Below are 20,415 nucleotides of genomic sequence, written 5' to 3' on the forward strand. Positions count from 1 at the left end.
AAAAAATAACTTAAAGGGGTTAATAATTTTGTCCTTAAAATGTTTTTTTAAAAATTAAAAACTGCTTTTATTCTAGCCGAAATAAAACAAATAAGACTCCCTCCAGAAGAAAAAAATATTATCGGACATACCGTGAAAATTTCCTTGCTCCATTTGGGAAAATATTTAAACAAGAAAAAAACGTTAAAAGGGGGGTAATAATTCTGACTTCAACTGTATGTAGCTCTACTGAAGTTAAAAACAAATTAATATCAACATGTCTAAAATATTACAACATTGAATGAATTAACGAATGCTCCAAATGGCAGCATAATTTGCTTTTTACTCTAACATAACTATTAATCATAATGATTTTTTCCATAACTGTGTGCATATACACTATTATTCTTTTCAAAGTAGCTATTGTGCATCATACATATGGAAATTATAAAAAGATTGTGCATCATAAATTATATATACACAGGTTGTGCGTAATAAAAAAGGCTACTTTGGAGAGGAAAGGGGCACATATGCATACACAGTCCAAAAAATTGTTGAATATTAGATTTGGCAATCTCTCACTTTTATAAACCCTTTGCGTTAAATCAAAATCTGCTTTTTGGATTCACAAACTTTTTAGACTGAATTTACTGAAAGTGCATGAAGGCCCCAGATCATCTTATTACCTCCAGAAGCAGATGCTTATCAACTCATGATGATAGACACTCGTTTATAGTTTTCCAGCTCTGTGCAATACTCAAGATAGTGTCATTCCAATGGGGAGGATGCTGATGGAGGGAACCAGCCAGATTTTCACAATCCAATCAAACCCGGTGGATAAAATCAAGTCATTGTTTCTCTTACGAAATGCATCATGCAGGGATAGTTCACCCTAAAAATGAAAATGTAATCATTCACTCGTTTATCACAAACCTGTTTGAGTTTCTTCCATCTGCCAAACACAAATTAAGAATTTTTATTGGAAAAATGTTGGAAATCACTGACTTCCACAGTATTACTTTTTCCTAAAGATGTCAGTCTAGGGCGACACAGTGGGTCAGTGGTTAGCACTGTCGCAATAACTTACAGCAAGAAGGTTGCCTATTTGAGTCCTGGCTGGGTCAGATGGCATGTTTTCCCAGTGTTTGGATGTTTTCCCTGTGTTTACAAGGGTTTCCTCTGGGTGCTGTGGTTTCCTCTACAGTCCAAAGACATTCACTATAGGTGCATTGAATAAACTAAATTGGCCATAGTGAATGAGTGTGTATGAATGTTTCCCAGTACTGGGCTCCTGTCACATCTGCTCACTCTACAAATGCATGCACTCTCTACAGGGACTTGAACATCAACACGCAGGAATGACAAGGATAAGTAGACAATTTAATACCAGACAAAGACTGAACTGAAAACAGGGCTTTAAATAAACATGGCACGATTACACACATTACCAACAGGGGTGACACAGCAGGTGGAACTAATAATCATTAAGAAACAGTGGGAAACAGAACAAAAGGAATCACATGATACAAACAGAAAGCACATGGAACAACAACAACAACAGAGACAAGTGAGATTATCCCTCCCCTTTAAAGGTGCAACCTTGCACCTTCAACGCAACAAATACAAAACACAGGAGGGTGGAAGGGGGTGGCCAGAGAGGAGTCCTAGAAGGGAGAAGCCAGGAGAGAAACTTGAAAACGAGGAGTGGAGGGCCTGACCAGGCTGGAGACAAAGAAGCGGGGAAACAGGAAGGGAGCTGGAGCCATTTAACCTAGCATGCAGCCAGGAGGACGGGCTAGGGTAGAGTTGATGGAGGGAGGAACCATGGAGGAGAAAAAGTGGCTGTCAAATCTGGGGAGCCAACTGAGGGAGATGCCGCAGATGGAGGTGAAGCCCAAAAAGGAGACGGAGAATTGTAGGGTGCGGGTAACGCCGAGGTCCCGTAGGGCCAAGGTGGAGCAGACGGCTCACTCAACTGATTCAATGATGCTAGTCCGGAAGCCTGTAGCAGAGCCAGAGCGACAGAGGACTAAGGTGTTGCTGTAGGGATGGAGGAGCTCAACGAAGCAGGCAGGACAGGAAGACGAGGCTCTGCAAAAGGTGTGGCGTTCAGAGGTGCAGGCAGGGCAACGACTGACCAAGGCAGAGCCAGAGGGACGAAGGAGCTTGGTGGGCTGATGGCCCATGGAGATGACAAGGGAGGAGAGAGCCAACGCGGAGCCTTAGAGTCGGAGAGCTGAGGTGGAGTCTGCTGCTCAGAGGCCGGACTTGATAACGTATCAAGTTCATAACGTATCCCCTTGATAATGGAGAAAAAAAGAAAACGGGGAATAGACACGCTTTAACGTTTTATGTGTAGGTCCGGTATCCTGTCACGTGCGCATACCATACAAATGCACAAATTTCTGGAATTATCAAAAAAACACACATTTATTAACAAAAACACTCACTACAGGCACTGGATCATCATTACACATGACTGACAAGGAGATGTAGACAATTCAATACCGGACACAAAACTGAACTGAAAACAGGGCTTTAAATAAACATGGCACGCTTACACAAATTACCAACAGGGGTGACACAGCAGGTGGAACTAATAATCATCAAGAAACTGCGGGAAACAGAACAAAGGTATCACATGATACAAACAGAAAGCACATGAAATATGGCACCACAACATTACATGACGCAACAACAGAGACACAAGACTGTGACAGTTGCAGCAGGAAGGGCATCTGCTGTGTAAACATATGCTGTATAAGTTGGCGATTCATTCTGCTGTGGCAACCCTTGATGAATAAAGGGACTAAGCTGTAAGAAAATGAATGAATGAATAAATGTAAAACTACATGTTTTTCAGCTTTTTTAAAGAACCAATAAGTGTTTGTAACCACTTGAAGGTAAGTAACTTTTATTTTTGGGTGGACTCATTCATTAATTCATTTTGTTTTCGGCTTAGTCCCTTTATTAATCTTAGGTTGCCACAGCAGAATGAACAGCAAACTTATCCAGCACGTGTTTTACACAGCGAATGCCCTTCCAGCCGCAACCCATCACTGGGAAACATCCACACTCATACACTACGGTCAATTTTAGCACACCCAATTTATCTACAGTATATACCACATGTCTTTGGAGTGTGGGGGAAACCGGAGCACCCAGAGGAAACCCACGCAAACACGGGGAGAACATGCAAACTTCACACAGAAATGTCAACTGACCCAGCCAAGGCTCGAACCAACGATCTTCTTGCTGTGAGGCGAACGTGCTACCCACTGCGCCACTGCCACACTTTTTTTGGGTGATCTACTCCTCTAAAATTTAGGAATATCAAATACATGACTTTATAAATTAGGTCTCAGAATGCGTATTCTGCTTTTTGTGACTTTCCATTGATACTGGGTCAAATGCTAAAAAAAAAGCAGTATTGTTGCCATCAGCATCTCTCCAAACAGCAAACATAAAAAGCAGCTATATTTCTGATTCCAGTAAAGCAGATGTGCCAATAGAAACTGTGTCCAACTTTAACTCTAAAAGAAAATTCCTGGAATCACAGCAACTCCATCTGTAGATCCAGATCCAGGGCAATGCCATTCCTGTCACCAGGATTTGTTCTGTTCTTAGAATGTGTCTGGAAGAGAAACGACGGCATAAACAAGGTTACAGCGAGCTCCAGTTCAACAGCCTGGATTTCACAACTCACTCTCCCCTCCTGCCACAACTCCTTTTAATGAATCCCCATAAAAGTACAGCTCTCTGTATCTGGATATCTGCATATAATAGCCTCCGTCTTGAGCTCTGCCATGGGATACTGTCAGTACTGTTGCTGGAGATAATTCAGAGGCACAAAACAACTATTTTGCACGGGCATGACAAGATAAGCAGCCGTGATTAATAGGTATGAGATGCCAGCAACAACAAACGGCTGGTATTTAGAGAGAGAGAGAGAGAGAGAGAGCAAGATGCAGGCTTGCTGAGAGAAGATGAGAAACAAATGAGACCTTTGTCAGTCTGAACCCAGAGGAGACTTTTAATGACTTGATTTGAATTTCTTATCCAGTCAGTCATCTTAAGTTCAACTAATGCAAAGTTGCAGCAGTGACGTGGCATGTGTCCTTGCTTTGCTGCTAGTAAAATCTCTGCTTAAATGATATTGGCCATTTTATCATAATTTCTAGTATTGTCTTTTAGTTTAATTTAAAGTAGATGCTTCCATGCATGCCTCTGTAACCCAGCTGGACCTACACCACCCAAACTGCTCTGAGCTAAAGTACATGGCCTCTAAACTTTCAGAAATAAAGGTATGCAAACTGTCACTGAGGTGGTGCCTTTTCAAAAGGTACAAATTTGTAATTAAAGGGTCCAAATTAATACCTAAACATTTACTTTAAGAGGAATACTTTTGTACTTTTTTGTTACTAATTTGTACCCTTGAGGTATTAATATGGACCCCATTTTCACTCGTTACAGACACTTGTCAGATTTTATTTTAGAGAGCGGACATGAGGTTGACTGACTGTCTACACAAAAAGCGCGTGCTTGTACAGACGTGACATGGAACCGATCAGCGAATCACAGCACATTATGATACATGACTAATCAGAGCCTCTTAAGTTAAGCTGTATATAATCAAAGTGAGATTTATGAAAAAAAATAACGTGATTTCCTTCTAGTGAAACATGAGCACACATTGCTTTGCATCTTATTAATACAATCAAGCCTTAAAATTACATTCCGGACCACCCCTTTAAAGTCTTTGTAAAATCAAAATGTGCTGTTTATTTTACTAGGGCACATTGGTATACTTTACAATGAATGAGTTAATGAAATTATGAACAATTAATCCTTGAAGCTGGAGCGGTTCGTTTGTGGTGCGAATATGATTCGAACTAAAACAGACTTTACCGCATAAAGTTGTGCGCCTTTTGGACTAATCCAGCTGCCGTAGACCAATGCGCTGTGCAGTATGGGGTACGGAGGAAAAATATTTGTTGACAGCGCTTTACCAACAGAGAGAGAGAGGGAAAACATTACCTGGGGTCCGTTCTTCGTACGTGGATTACTCAGTTAGCTGGATTTGGATATTGACGATTTGACACGATCCAGGATCGTTTAGTTCTTCAAAGCTGATCCGAGAGTTGTTGTCATAGCAACAGTTCTGCTAGCTCAAACCTGATCAGGAGCAGGTTCAATTCATATAAACAGGATTATAGGCTTAGTTCAAGCAAAGATAATACAGAAAGTATGTTCCGAATTCTGATATTTTTTTACAGTAGTAGTTATATACAGTTGGGAAAATGGTAAATTTTTTAAACTATATATATAAAGTTATAGTCATTAATAAAATAAATAAAGTTTTACATATTAATAAAATGTATGCAATCTGCAACCTCGAAATGAAAGTACAAAGACTGCCACCTGGTGGTGCAAAGAGAAAACTTATTGATATGAACTTTTTAGATCGCTTTAGTACAAATTGTGTATAATAGAAATGCACAATATGTGACTTTTTTTTAAAGCAATAATACATTTATGCAGTCATAAACTTGTTTTGATAGTTAATATGGCACTGATTTGATGCTTCACAAAAGTTGCAGACACCTTTACCAATATGAAAATGCTTTTGTAAACAACCAGTTATTCTTTACACCGATTAAAAAACGGCTACTATAATAAAGAAAATATTTTCTAAATGTGGAACTAAATACACTGATATGCATTGAAATACATGATGAATACACTTGACACATGAACGTGGAAAGCCTGCAGCTCACAACAAATGTGGAAGGTTATTGCGTGTCATATTTAACAATCCGTTTACTGCTAATTTGATGTAATTTTGCTCACATGGATAATTGAATATTAATCAGATGATGTCATTACGCTGCTGTGGCGTCAGCCAATCGTTGCATTGCTGATCATGATTTCGAGGATCGATAGATCTGTCCTTCACAACACACGCAGCGATCTCAGATCAGTTCATCCAGACATTCTAATCTGATTCGCAAACTTGTTTGAAGAACCAAATTAGCGAGAGATCAGTTATCAAGATTAAAAGATCCGGGATCTGCCAAATAATCTTAGATAATTTAAGCGAGGTACGAAGAACGGACCCCTGGGGTCTGTTCTTCATACGTGGATTACTCAGTTAGCTGGATTTGGATATTGACGATTTGACATGATCCAGGATTGTTTCGTTCTTCAAAGCTGATCTGAGAGTTGTTGTCGTAGCATCAGTTCTGCTAGGTCAAACCTGATCGGGAGCAGGTTCAATTCATATAAACAGGATTAGATCGGCTCAGTTCAAGCAAAGATAATAGAGAAAGCACCGAATTATGATATTTTTTTTACAGTAGTAGTTATATACACTTGGGAAAATAGTAAAAAAAATGTAACTGTATATATAAAGTTATAGTTATTAATAAAATAAAGTTATATTAACAAAACTTATGCAATCTGCACCCTCGAAATGGAAGTACAAAGAGAATTTATTGATATTAACTTTTTAGATCGCTTTGTGTGTGATAATAGAAATGCAGAGTATGTGACTTTTAAAAAAAAGAAATAATACATTAATGCAGTCATGAACATGTTTTGACAGTTAATATGCCAGTGATTATGCTTCACAAAAGTTGCAGATGCCTTTACCAATATCAAAATGCTTTTGTAAACATCCAGTTATTCCATACAGCAGTTAAAAAAACGGCTACTATAATAAAGAAAATCTTTTCTAAATGTAGAACTAAATACATTGATTTGCATTGAAATACATGATGAATACTCTTGACACATGAAAGTGTAAAGCCTGCAGCTCACAACAAATGTGGAAAGTTATTGCGTGTCATATTTAACAAGCCGTTTACTGCTAATTTGATGTAATTTTGCTCACATGGATAATTGAATCGTTGCATTGCTGATCATGATTTCGAGGATCGATAGATCTGTCCTTCACAACACACGCAGCAATCTCAGATCAGTTCATCCAGACATTCTAATCTGATTCGCGAACTTGTTTGAAGAACCAAATTAGCGAGAGATCAGTTATCAAGATTAAAAGATCCAGGATCGGCAAAATCATCTTAGATCATTTAAGCGAGGTATGAAGAACGGACCCCTGATGGATCGTTGGTAGAATTTCCGCAAGATGACCATGTCGCAGTTTAGCTAAATTAATTCACACTCTTCCTGAAGTGATGTGCGATGCATTAAAACTTTGTGTTTCAGCCGAAATCGCGCTTTATTCTCTAAATGTATAGTTTGTCTAAAGCAGGGATACAATGAGTCAGCGCAGTCGTCCATCCATAGTAAAAAGCGACATTTTGTGTCTGCCGGTTTGTTTACTTGCGGAAGTTCATTGGCATTTTCCCACATGTGAATTCTGACCAATCGTTAAGCAGTTCAACAACATCTGGCCAATGAGACTTGGATTTTGTCAGATGGTTCTTTTCAACTGGTTCGGACCAAAGCCAGTAGTGTGGTGTAAAAACGACCCAAAGACGGCAGAAAATGCAACAATGTATTATTTATTGCCCTTGGTCCGGACCAAATGAAGCGAACTACAGATGTGAAGGCACCCTAAATGGGTGGCCAGAGCAAGTTGTAACAAGCCCCAGAGTTTTGGCTGCACATTAAACATCCTTCTACTCAATACTATAAGCTTCCCGAAAGGATGGTGTGAGCACAGAGCTCATTGCCTTATGTTCTCTTTTGGCCTCTTTTACTAACCGAGGCTGGAATCAATTAGCCGTTAACACATCGGCTACTTAACATTAATTGACTGGGTCTGAGATGAGCTGAGTGCTCCTTGATTACTTTTTAAATGCTTGGATGATATTAGACCGCATGTCCGGGGGAATCATGCCGATTTTAAACACACAGTCATTACTTTGCCTACTTTCCCCTCCAAATAAATACGATAAAATGATTAATGGCGGGTCTTTTCTCACCGCCGGTCACAGGTGGAGCGCTTACATTTCCCATTGCCCAAGCGGAAGCAAAGGGCAATATTTCTAGCCAAATTCTTTAGACTTTTAAAGGCGGCCGATCCATCAGAGGGAGCCGGTCTGCTTTTAACCTTGTTACACCGCCTGACCCTGAGACAGCCTATAATTGAACACGAGCTCAAAAAAAAGTTTGTCATCACAAATAAAAGTTGACACAGAGCACCACAGGTTGCGAAAACCACATTGTAGCACCCAAAGCTGGAGATGTGTACCTTTATGGCTCAAATGAGGTCAGCGTGAACCCAGAAACAAGACAAAATCGTTTAGTAGATTCGCCTCGGAGGAGAACAGGTGCACAGCGCTGCAAACTATAGGCATTCTCAGAAGTTTGGAATATATTTAAATACACTTTTTAATGCTCAGCAAGGCATTTCTGAAAAAGTAAGATTACAAAACAATATTATCATTTCAGATAACCATGTTGGAGCAACACAGTGACTCAATGGTTAGCACTGTCGCCTCAGAGCAAGAAGGCCACTGGATTGAGTCCCAGCTGGGCTAGTTGGCATTTCCGTGTGGAGTTTGCATGTTCTCCTCGTGTTGGTGTGGGTTTCCTCTGGGTGCTCCGGTTTCCTCCAGTCCAAAGACATGCGCTATAGCACCTTCCACCCTCCCGTTTTGTTATGTCTTCCGGAAAACTCCTGTAATTTCAACCTGCTGTGTAAAACATATTCTGAAATAGTTGGTGGTTCATTTCGCTGTGGCAACTTTTGAAATAGAGACTAAGCTGAAGGAAAATGAATGAATGAATGAATGACTGTGTTCGATCTGTATATGTTTTAAAATGCAACTAATTCCTATGATGCAAATTCCTGTGATTTTTCCAGCATCGTTACTTCATTATTCCTGTAATGTTACAGTTCTCTACATCACATTATTAAAAGAATAGTTTATGGAACAAAATCAGTGGCAAAGTATGAAATAATAAAATAACACAAACTGAAAAAATAATACGTTGATTTAATAAGTGGTTGTGTTTTAATGACTTAAATTGTCAGGATTTGTATTTTTACAGTAGGACCTAAAATTAAACATAGTAGTTTATTTAAGCTGTGAACTAACAATATTTCAAACACATTTTTAGACTTAATTTTAATACTTCATATTCACCTTACAGAACTTCCAAAATATTAATGTTTGATAAAAAAACATTTCAAATATTCAAAAGCCAATTTTTAGCTCATTTTATTTCAGTTAAAAATTTGCTTTTTATAAATAAGGTGGTTATTATTATTATTATTATTATTATTAATTAAAAATACTTTTATTCAAGTCAAACTAGAGTAAATGCAAAAAATAGTATTGAAGAACATCTAGACCCAGCAAAGGACAGAATTCTTGCCGATAAGTCTTTTATTCTAACCTTTATGATTTATATGATTTATGATTTACTTACAGGCCACTTATAGTTTCATTGCAATACAAAGTGTATCCTATAACGCACAGCGTATAATGATAAACATAGGCCTATATAATGAAAAATGTTATATATATATATATATATATATATATATATATATATATATATATATATATATTATTCTATTATAATATAATATTATTATTATTATTATTATTATTATATGTGTATATCATAAAACTAAATACTTGTTTACAATACAGGTGCTGTTCTGTTTAAAATTCCTGTAGTAACTGAGTTTATTAGGTTTACTAGTATCGAGTTATTTTGTGTGATAGTTAAATATATTTTAAATAAACTGCATATTTGACATCTTAGGAAGCAGGCAATGACCAAATCCGTTAAACAAGTGAGGAAAGACGCCGCCAAATTCTACACATCTGTGACTCATGGCGAGGTTAGCATGTTAGCGTTGACTAGTTTATTGGAAAAGCACAGAGTCGCTCTCTCTGCTGAATTTAAAACCATTTTTAAAATCAAAATCTGACCTCGTCCGATTTGCAGTGTCAGATCATAATCCTCGCATATCATCACTGGAATCTGATGCAAAATGCCCTTGTACACTGTAATAATTGTATTGCTCATTCATGTTAGTAAATACGTGAAGTTTATTTATAAACAAATTTCGAGAGGATCACGTGCTTATGATTGCTTGCAGCCGGTCCCGCATTATTTAATGTATGATTCACCAATCAGACGATTCCTAAGCCACTATAAATACCCTAAGTTCCATATGACAGCCATCTTCGTTTTGAAGAATCCCTTCTTCCACACTTACTCCTCATCCTTTCTTAGATGGGTGGCTCGGTGGCCCAGTGGTTAGCACTATTGCCTCACAGCAAGAACGTCATTGGTTCTAGTCCTTACCAAGCCAGCCGACGTTTCTGTGCGGAGTTTACACGTTCTCCATGTGCTCACGTGTTTCCCCCGTGTTCCCTGGTTTCCTCCCACCGTCCAAAATCATGCAGCTTAAGTTAATTGACTAATCCAAATAGGCACCATAGACATGCTCCTAGTGAGTAGTTATCTCTTAAGAGCAATCACTGTCTGTTCATTAGTTAATACAGCAGGGGAGTTCTCGAGATCTACCTTAGCTCAAACTCCCCTCTCACCTTGCAAACGGGAGGGAGCCCCAGGCACGAGGATCGTATAAGCTCAGGGCTCTCTCCAGGGACAGAATGCCAAACAAGCTTTATAATCATTCATCAGCTAAGTGTGAACTCTTGAAATGAACATTAAATAACACAGCCTTATTGTAAAGTGTAACCATTTCCTGCAAAACCTTGTTAATTTTAAAGAGTGTACTCATACGTCACCAATATCATCAATGTCACGTATCAGTAAAGACATAATGTCAACATATGCGGTGTGTATACAGCAGGGAAGCGGCGAAATAAATCAAACAAACTAGATGAGTGTAATCCTGCTATTAGCACATCGCCGGTGACCTTGTTCACAGATGGAGGCCTGCGCTTTCTCTGTCTGTGCTTGTTCTCTTTCCAGGAAACAATCTGCGGTGACGTTGCCAACAGCCAGTGATGAAGTGGGCTATCAGACCCAGTGGGCTTCTAGGCTCGTTTGGAAATATCTTTCTCTGTGTGCTTTTCACTTTCCGGGAGAGGAAGCAGATGCTTGGACACATAATAGTCATGCTATGACAAGCGTGTCTCTATAATGATGCAGGCCAGAAGAATGAGGACAGTGTCCTGGCTGTATCTGTACAGACAAACAGATCTTATATATATATATATATATATATATATATATATATATATATATATATATATATATATATATATATATAAATGTTTTATTTATAACATTCAATGTAGCACACATTCGAAAACAATGATCGACACTTTCAAGTTTTATTTATTTTATTTCGTTCCAACTATAACTCAGGAGAAAACATAACTATAGATATAATTATAAATTCAAAATTTTAAAGTTACGTTTTGTTTAAGATGACCCACCAAGAACACATAGATTTGCTATGTGCTGAAGCTGAACCTGAATTATGTATCTATTTATTTGTTTACTCATTTATTTCTATATATTTTAATGATCCTCTAATTTTCATATTTTATTTTTTATTTAATTTAATTTAATTTTAAACACATGGAAACATTGAGCTAATTTTCTTCAAAAATTGTAACTATTTATAGAGGCTGCTTTTCCTTCTGTTCTTCAGAGCATTTGTCTCCCATGCCGGTTACGTAAATGGAAGAATGAGTTAATAAAGTTACAGAATGTGTAACATCATCTATTCTTCAAAAGACGGTTTATGTGCATGTGACCTCACTAGTCTGAGCAGGGCACGAGCCGCTGATACCAGCATGGGAGACAAATGCTCTGAGAAGGCTGAAGATTTCATAGCAACGTCTGTCGCTGGATCCGAGCAGTGAGGTTTACGATTTATTCGATTACCAGCTGACTTCTGTTACATAGGGCAAATATAAATAACCAAAACGTCATTTACTCATTTTACTCATACTCTTTTTATTGCTTATAGTGTCCAAGACATTAATATTAATATTAAATGCTACTTTTGTGCCTTTAGTAGCTTTTTTCTAGCCTATTTACTGGGTAAAATTTTTTTTTATTTTTCCATTTCTACCTGCTGGTGAAAAAGTGATCTTCAATCTGTAATCTTTTGCTTTTCCTGCAGCTTTCGGATGAAATGTCAAATTTTAACAGTCGAATTTAAACCACTGAATTTATGGAAGCGAATATTTGAACTGAAATAAAATGAACTGAAAATTGCCTTTTGAATATTATAAATTATATACAGGTATTTAAAAGGTATTGAATATATTAAAAGTGAAATCTGGAAATGTAATATGAATTATTGAATTTATAAGTATGAAAACGTGTCTGAAATAATTTTTTTTATTTGTTAAATTTCAGGACCTAAAAATACACTCTGGAACTCTGGAATTCAAGTTATTAAAACGCAAGAACTTGTTAATTCAGTGTATTATTTTTACAGTTTGTGCTATTCAACAAGGTTTTTAATTCAATACTTTTGGCATTGATTTTGTTCCATGGCGAAGGAAATATGTCGAATCCTAGAAACGTTTTGAAACCCCACTCTACAGTGACACATAGTGGTCATTTTTATGTATTTCTGTGGGACAGCTTCAGCAAAGAAACTGTAAAACAAAATCAGGTATTAAACCCATGTTGTAGGGCTGAGGATTCAAGTGATTTAGGCCCCGTTTACACTAGTGCGTTTTAGTTTTAAAACGGCGTTTTAGAATGAAAACGATCTGCGTCCACACTCGTGTTTTACCCAGCGTTTCTGAACTGCTCTCCGTCCACACTAAAACACTGAAAACGCACATCACGTGACCACACACACACACTTTGGCAAGCGCTGCAGCCCATCTACCCAGATGAGAGCTCTGCTGGTCGGACTGCTCATCAAGCATCTCCCGCTGGATCTAATCTCACTATATTTATTAAACGGGATATTTCATTCATCTTGTTGTCTTTATCTAACGACATATTCCCTGACTTTGGTCATTGGAATCTATTACTTGTTCTCAGGTAACGTGTTTTGGCTGAGCGCAAAGATAAGTTAATGATTAATGTAACCACGTAGCCTATTCTGTATATTGACTGATCGCTTGCCTTTATTTCCTATAATGTATAAACTTATTGTATGTTATACTTTTATAATGGCCATTATCGATTATTAAAACTGATATTCAGCAAAAGAGAGGGTGTGTTTCGTATTTTCACTGAAATTGAAAGGAGGCAGTTATCGGCTCCGTTTTGTTATAAATATCCACACAGTGAAGATGACGCTCATATATGCAGTACGGCACCTCAACATTTCTGCTGTCTGTTTAGTTGTTAATATTAAAATAAAAATAGGCAGTTCCTTATCAAGTTTACATTTTATTGTTGAGAAAGTGAAACAACGTAGCCAGGGTGATGTGAATGAAGTTATAAAGTACACTGTTCCCTGTGTAGATTGACGCGTGTCCTCGGTATGTTTTCCATATCAAACTGAGAAGAAGAGATGCAGCCTTGTGTGTGGGCTACTTAATATTGAGGAAAAGCCCCAATCAGAGAGGCGAATGTCTGCAGCCCGCCTCCGTTTTCAGATGTCTCCGTCTTTCCCCATCCACATTGAGACGGAGCAGCAGCGTTTCAGAATGAAAACGGCCTCTCCAGCGTTTTCGAAACGCTCCGTTTTCGGCGCTCGAGAACTCCGGCGTAGTGTGGACGGATGGCGTAACCGTAGCAAAACTTATGCGTTTTCAAACTAAAACGCATTAGTGTAAACGGGGCCTTAGTGGAACAGTGAGAGTTCCACACTAGCATGCCGAGATAATGGGTTTGAATCTAGGGTGATACAGCTATAGATGTTAGTTTTTAAACGCTTTGTTCTTGTTACGTGTTTTGTTTTAACATTGGTCTGATATTCGACCAAACATGTTGTCTTTTTTTGGTCATAAATAAGTAGCATCATTAAAATACAAATCATTTATGTTCGAGATTCAAACTCCAGCCATTTGTAGGCTACGTGAGATTTATTTACGAGTTTTATTTTCAACCCTGTCAGTCAACGGGAGATTCGCCAGATCTCAACTCTTCTGAAGTGACCTATGCTTTGAATCGCTGTAGTCACATGACCTGGTGTTTCGAAACATTTTTGCCACGTAACCTGGGGATCATGCTTCAGTGCAGTGTTTCGAAACACTTGCGCTTTGGGATCTCGACACTGTGTCAACATCAGTTCACGTCAGCCATCCCTACACTTTTGGATTGCCCTTTATGTTACCGTTGGCTCTTCTTGTGACCCTTGCCTGCCTGACAAATCTTGTTAACAAAGACGCTGCATTTGGATCCTCAATTTTGTTGCCAGTATCGCATGTTACACAACAGTTTTATATTTTTTAATTTTAATTTGCTGAATTTTCAGCATCGTTACTTCACTGTCAAATGATACTTCAGAAGTCATTTTAATATTGTAACTTCTTGCTCAATGGGTGGTACGTAAGCTAAGTAATTAGCACTGTCGCCTCACAGCAAGATAGTTGCTAGTTCGAGTCGAAAATATGACCTTTTTAATGAACATTAGGGGCTCTTTAAGGATGCTCAAAAAATATTTCTTATTATAAATGTTAAAAACTTTCAGTACATTTGAAATATTTTACTGATATAAAGTATTAGCATATGTACTTGATAACATGAGACTGAATAAATAGTTGGCTTTTTTTATTTTGTCTGAGTTATTTGTTTTTGTACAAACTGTCTGTAATTAAGGTTTGTAGGTGGACATCATTTTTTCTGGACCATTTTTAAATGAACAAATAATGATTTCTCAGAGCAGAAAGGCTTTTTAAAAATCATGGTATGATGCATTGAGTACTAAGCATTTACTAACCCTTAGTATACTTTGTTAAACAAACTCTTACAAACTGTTCATTTTTTAATTCTGGTGATTTTTACTATAAGATCTTCATTCAATACACTATTATACAGTGCAAGATTTTCTATGCGTTTCTTCTGCCTCCATCGACCCATGTGATGTAGTAATTGAACAATTTACGATGAGCTATTGGGTAGGTTGCCATAACAGGAATAACCAAAAAAATAGAAAAGTAAACATGACCAACACAAAGCAAATAAGGCTTTCCCCTGCTCGTTTATCTGCCCGCGGGTCAATACAATAACGACACCAGGAAACACCACGGTCGACAATCTCATCACTCACTCCAAACCTCAGAGAGAAACAGAGCATTGAGAGCTGCAATTACCCAGCACTCCGTCTCAATAGGACATCGCCACTTCACCGGACCACACTCCAAATAGAATAAACATTTGATTTGTTTGTTGAACATGACTCTAGTGGTCCTCGCTGTTAAATGGAGCAGCCTGAACGACCTGCGAGACACTGCAGCCAATTTTCCCAGCCCTAGCCTTCAGATCGGACAATAGATCACTTTGCTCCTGATTAGTTTGGATTTGGAGAAAAGAAACCCGGGGTTTATTGGGCTGCATGCTGTGAGTACACAGAAATTATCAGACACAACATGTCACAAAAAATAGATGGTATTTTTCCCTGCTATTAAAGCGGAATAAAGGAAGAGGCTTATAGTTCTCGCAGATGAAAATGCTGCCATTATTTATTTGCTGTTGTTCCGAACCCATATGCTGTTATACTTGCCTGGGAAGGAAGAAAAGGGGAATTTAAGTATATTTGAAGCTATAATAAAATTTAAAAAAGAAACATTAAAAGCAATCACCCAGACAGATGTATAGTAAACATCAACCACCACATCAATACCATAGTTACTGCCTATCATCTTAAAAGATGGGGGGCTAGCTATAGTCTTGGGCTCTCAAACACCATAGTGAATGTCAGGAACACCCTAGCGAACACACAACTGTATTGCAATGCCCTTAGCAATTGTGAAAAATGTTTTTGCAACAATTTAGAAACATAATAAAAAAGGTCTAAGCAACCTCAAACCAACACCCTAGCAACTGTATTGCAATGCCTTAGCAAATATGAGCAGATTTAGCAACTACATAGAAACATCAACAACCCAAATAAAAAAACGCCTTAGCAACCTCAAACCAAGACCCTAGCAACTGTATTGCAATGCCTTAGCAAATATAAGCAGATTGTTTAAGCAACCACTTAGAAACATCAACAACCCAAATAAAAACACACCTTAGCAACCTCAAACCAACACCCTAGCAACTGTATTGCAATGCCTTAGCAAATATGAGCAGAATGTTTTAGCAACCACTTAGAAACCTCAACAACCCGAATAAAAAAATGCCTTAGCAATCTCAAACCAAGACCCTAGCAACTGTATTGCAATGCCTTAGCAAATATGAGCAGATTAAGCAACCACTTAGAAACATCAACAACCCAAATAAAAACACACCTTAGCAACCTCAAACCAACACCCTAGCAACTGTATTGCAATGCCTTAGCAAATATGAGCAGAATGTTTTAGCAACCACTTAGAAACCTCAACAACCCGAATAAAAAAATGCCTTAGCAATCTCAAACCAACAACCTAGCAACTGTATCGCGATGCCTTGAGAAGTGTGCAAAATATTCTAGCAACCACTCAGAAACATCAACAACCCAAATAAAAAAACGCCTTAGCAACCTCAAACCAACACCCTAGCAACTGTATTGTGATGCCTTGGCAAATGTGCAGAATGTTCTAGCAACCACTTAGAAACAACAAAACCCGAGAAAAAAAAAAAAACGCCTTAGCAACCTCAAACCAACACCCTAGCAACTGTATTGCAATGCCTTAGCAAATATAAGCAGGTTTAACAACCACATAGAAACATCAACAACCCGAATAAATAAAAAACGCCTTAGCAACCTCAAACCAACACCCTAGCAACTGTATTGCAATGCCTTAGCAAATATGAGCAGATTGTTTAAGCAACCACTTAGAAACAACAACAACCCGAATAAAAACACGCCTTAACAACCTCAAACCAACACCCTAGCAACTGTATTGCAATGCCTTAGCAAATATGAGCAGAATGTTTTAGCAACCACTTAGAAACCTCAACAACCCGAATAAAAAAATGCCTTAGCAATCTCAAACCAACAACCTAGCAACTGTATCGCGATGCCTTGAGAAGTGTGTAAAATATTCTAGCAACCACTCAGAAACATCAACAACCCAAATAAAAAAACGCCTTAGCAACCTCAAACCAACACCCTAGCAACTGTATTGTGATGCCTTGGCAAATGTGCAGAATGTTCTAGCAACCACTTAGAAACAACAAAACCCGAGAAAAAAAAAAAAAAAAAACGCCTTAGCAACCTCAAACCAACACCCTAGCAACTGTATTGCAATGCCTTAGCAAATATAAGCAGGTTTAACAACCACATAGAAACATCAACAACCCGAATAAATAACAAAACGCCTTAGCAACCTCAAACCAACACCCTAGCAACTGTATTGCAATGCCTTAGCAAATATGAGCAGATTGTTTAAGCAACCACTTAGAAACAACAACCCGAATAAAAACACGCCTTAACAACCTCAAACCAACACCCTAGCAACTGTATTGCAATGCTTAGCAAATATGAACAGAATGTTTTAGCAACCACTTAGAAACCTCAACAATCCGAATAAAAAAACTCCTTAGCAACCTCAAACCAAAACCCTAGCAACTGTATTGCAAAGCCTTAGCAAATATGAGCAAAATATTCGAGCAACCGCTAAGAAACCTCAACAACCCAAATAAAATAACACCTTAGCAACCTCAAACCAACACCCTTGGAACTGTATTGCAATGCCTAAGCAAATATGAGCAGATTTAGCAACCACATAGGTAACATCAACAACCCGAAGAAAAAAAAAAACACCTTAGCAAACTCAAATCAACACCTTAGCAACTGTATTGCAATGCCTTAGCAAATATGAGCAGAGTGTTTTAGCAACAAGTTTGTGAGAGGATTTAGGGTTAGCTAATACTTAAATAGTCTGGTTGCCAACTGCTCACTCATCCTAAAAAGTAGTAGATTTAGCCACATCCAGACAACGTGCTAATTTCAGCAATTAGTTGATTAAAGATCACAATGCTGTCGTGTCAAAATGGCTCCGTACAGTCAAATGTGTCCTTAGAATCAAAAGTCTAATCATGTTGAATCATAAAGGTGCAGACTCCACTTAGATAAATCAAAGAGTCAGAGATGCATACCTGACCAGAGAAGTATGAAGCCCGGGGGGGTGGAACAGTTAAACAGCTAGATCAGCTAGATCTTAGATCAGAATCCTGCGGTGCGATATGCACAAATGGCGTGGTGCGATTGACGCGAATGCCGCTGTGCAAATGGTGCGGCGCGAATTGAGCGTTTTGCGAGTTTGACGTGCTTAATGTGCATTTCGTGCAAATTGCTCAAGTTCAAACATCTGAACTTAAGTGGAGATTCGCACCGGGTTAACCAATCAGGAGCTTGTTCTTGCGGGGGCGTGATTGTGACGTAGCATCTGTTGTTGGTTTCCCAGGGGAAATCCTCCAGCTGACCCCGACAACAGTTCATTAAACTGGGCTTGTTTAGTGGGTTTGTTTCGTGTGTGTGGCCCCAACAAAATCTTTGGAGTGAAAATGCGAAGTTAATACACAAGTAAACAAAAACAGCACACAATTATTTCCAACTCAGGCCCATTATGGATTTGTTCCCCTAAATTTTTGGACAGCACCAAATACGTTCCAGGAGGAAAGGTTTTTTGATTTTATTTTGCAGTTTTTGTTTTCGCGAATCCACCAGAGGCCGCTGTGTACGCTTTTTCAGATATCAAACTTCTCTTGCGAGTGCCACTCGCGCCTGCTGTTCTCACTTAAATCCACCAGTGGCCGCTGTCAAGTGACTGACTGACTGACTGACTGATCACCCTACCCACCACCTTCAATGAACCCAACCGACAGTGTTTTCAAAAGCAATCCAGAAAAAGTAAAGCTCTCGCGGCCACCTGATCACATTTTTAGATCTTACCATGTTCTCACCCTGTTATTTACTTGTTTTTTTTTTTGTCTTTCGTTTTACCTGCTTTCTCAAACCGTTCTTTGCTGGACTCGAACCCCATCGTCGCAGTCAACTCCGCACCTCGCTCTGCATCTCAAATCCGCTGATGTACATGACGAGCCACTGGGCAAACTGATAATAGTGGAAAAGCCACCAACAAAGAGGTAAGCAGTAAGCGGGAAAAGAAATAGAAGACGCTGGCGACCTCATACCGCCTTGTAGCGTTCATATTAAAGATAAAATGCAGCCGTACGTAGCTCTGGCTACATAATTTGTGCTCTTCAGAAACATATACAGGGGTTCATGATCAAAATGAGCCTGTGTTGATTATTTCATTCGAAGACTAGCATATGGGAGAAGTTAACTTACCCAGCTTCAAACTTATCTATATTCAGTACTGGTGTATGAGACTTATTTGCTTGAGTAGCAGGCCTTATTTTTGTCTTGCGCCAATTAAAATGAAAGAATAAAGTTGGACAGTCCTCCGCACTTCTGTCTCCCCTCTCTTGCAGTTTTTTTATTGTATCCCAGCACTCTTTTCTCTCTCTCTCATTGAGCAGATGAATAAATGAGAAGAAGGAAGAGTGACTTTCTGCTTTCTAATGTGCAAACGCCTCATTTGTGTAATTGTGTCATGCTTGCATTAGCATGGGGCTTCAGGTGCCTAATTGCTCTGCTTTAATACTGCTCGTTTTATTCACAGCGGTGACTGCTAGTCCTACCAGACTGACCTCTGGGACGTGGGAGAAACAGAAAGATGTCAAAAAAAGCTACTTTCAATGAGTACAAATAGAGAGAGAGAGAGAGAGAGAGAGAGAGATGACAAGTAGAGTCTTGCTCAATTTGTCAACTTTGGAGTTCCCTTTTTTCTCTCTTTATTTTTATTTGTATTATTTTTGGAATAATACTTTAACACCAAGATAACAATGGGACTCTCTCTGAGTACAGATCACTCTTATCAGTGCACAGCTGAGAGGATGTGGGCGATAAAGTCAAGGGTGGTTATGGGGGAGAGTACTGTAAGAGAGAAGGATTTCTTGGGCTGAAATGAGCTGCTGCCCGACTCTCTGGGAGCAAAATAAAGAAGCAGTCAAGTGTTTCCTCGAAAAATTGAGTGCTGAGAGAGCAAGTATATGTCAGTTTATCAGAAGGCTAATGAAGCTAATACATGCTCCATTATTAAGACTGCGCGACCTGAGGGGCTTTTGTAAAACTAACTGCGAGGACATGAACAAAAAAAAAGATTAGAATAATTAACATAAATGACTTAATATGCTGAAAGGAAACCTTGCTCGAAAAATGTATTTTCACTTTGAGTGCTATAGCGCTACGGCTTTTGCATTGCAAAGTTAATTTTAGGCAGGTGACTGGCAGCAAAAAAAAATGTTTATAGTAGTAAAATATAAATCAGGGCCTCTAAAATATTTAAAAAAATAAATAAATAAAAAATATTCATTCATTTATTTTCATTTCGGCTTACT

General features: G+C 38.5%; 1 protein-coding gene across 1 annotated transcript; it reads right to left on the minus strand.

Moving 5' to 3' along the window:
- Positions 1 to 1,350: 1,350 nt before the first annotated feature.
- On the minus strand, positions 1,351 to 2,494 carry LOC147834295 (uncharacterized). Its single transcript, XM_087279740.1, has 2 exons — positions 2,430 to 2,494; positions 1,351 to 2,278 (listed from the first exon to the last, which is right to left on the minus strand). The coding sequence occupies exons 1-2, from the start codon at positions 2,454 to 2,456 to the stop codon at positions 2,009 to 2,011; spliced, it is 297 nt and encodes a 98-aa protein (XP_087135866.1). The 5' UTR covers positions 2,457 to 2,494; the 3' UTR covers positions 1,351 to 2,008.
- Between the last annotated feature and the right edge of the window lie 17,921 nt (positions 2,495 to 20,415).

This window comes from Danio rerio, chromosome 13 (genome assembly GCF_052040795.2).
Source record: "Danio rerio strain M-AB ecotype USA chromosome 13, GRCz13ab, whole genome shotgun sequence".
NCBI lineage: Eukaryota > Metazoa > Chordata > Actinopteri > Cypriniformes > Danionidae > Danio > Danio rerio.

Bases quoted from the DNA above. Each gene is read 5' to 3' on its own strand.
- LOC147834295 (XM_087279740.1), bottom strand. From the start codon at position 2,456: ATGTGTAATGATGATCCAGTGCCTGTA. The intron at 2,279-2,429 runs GTGAGTGTTTTT...TCCATTATCAAG, and splicing joins ATGATGATCCAGTGCCTGTA to GGGATACGTTATGAACTTGA.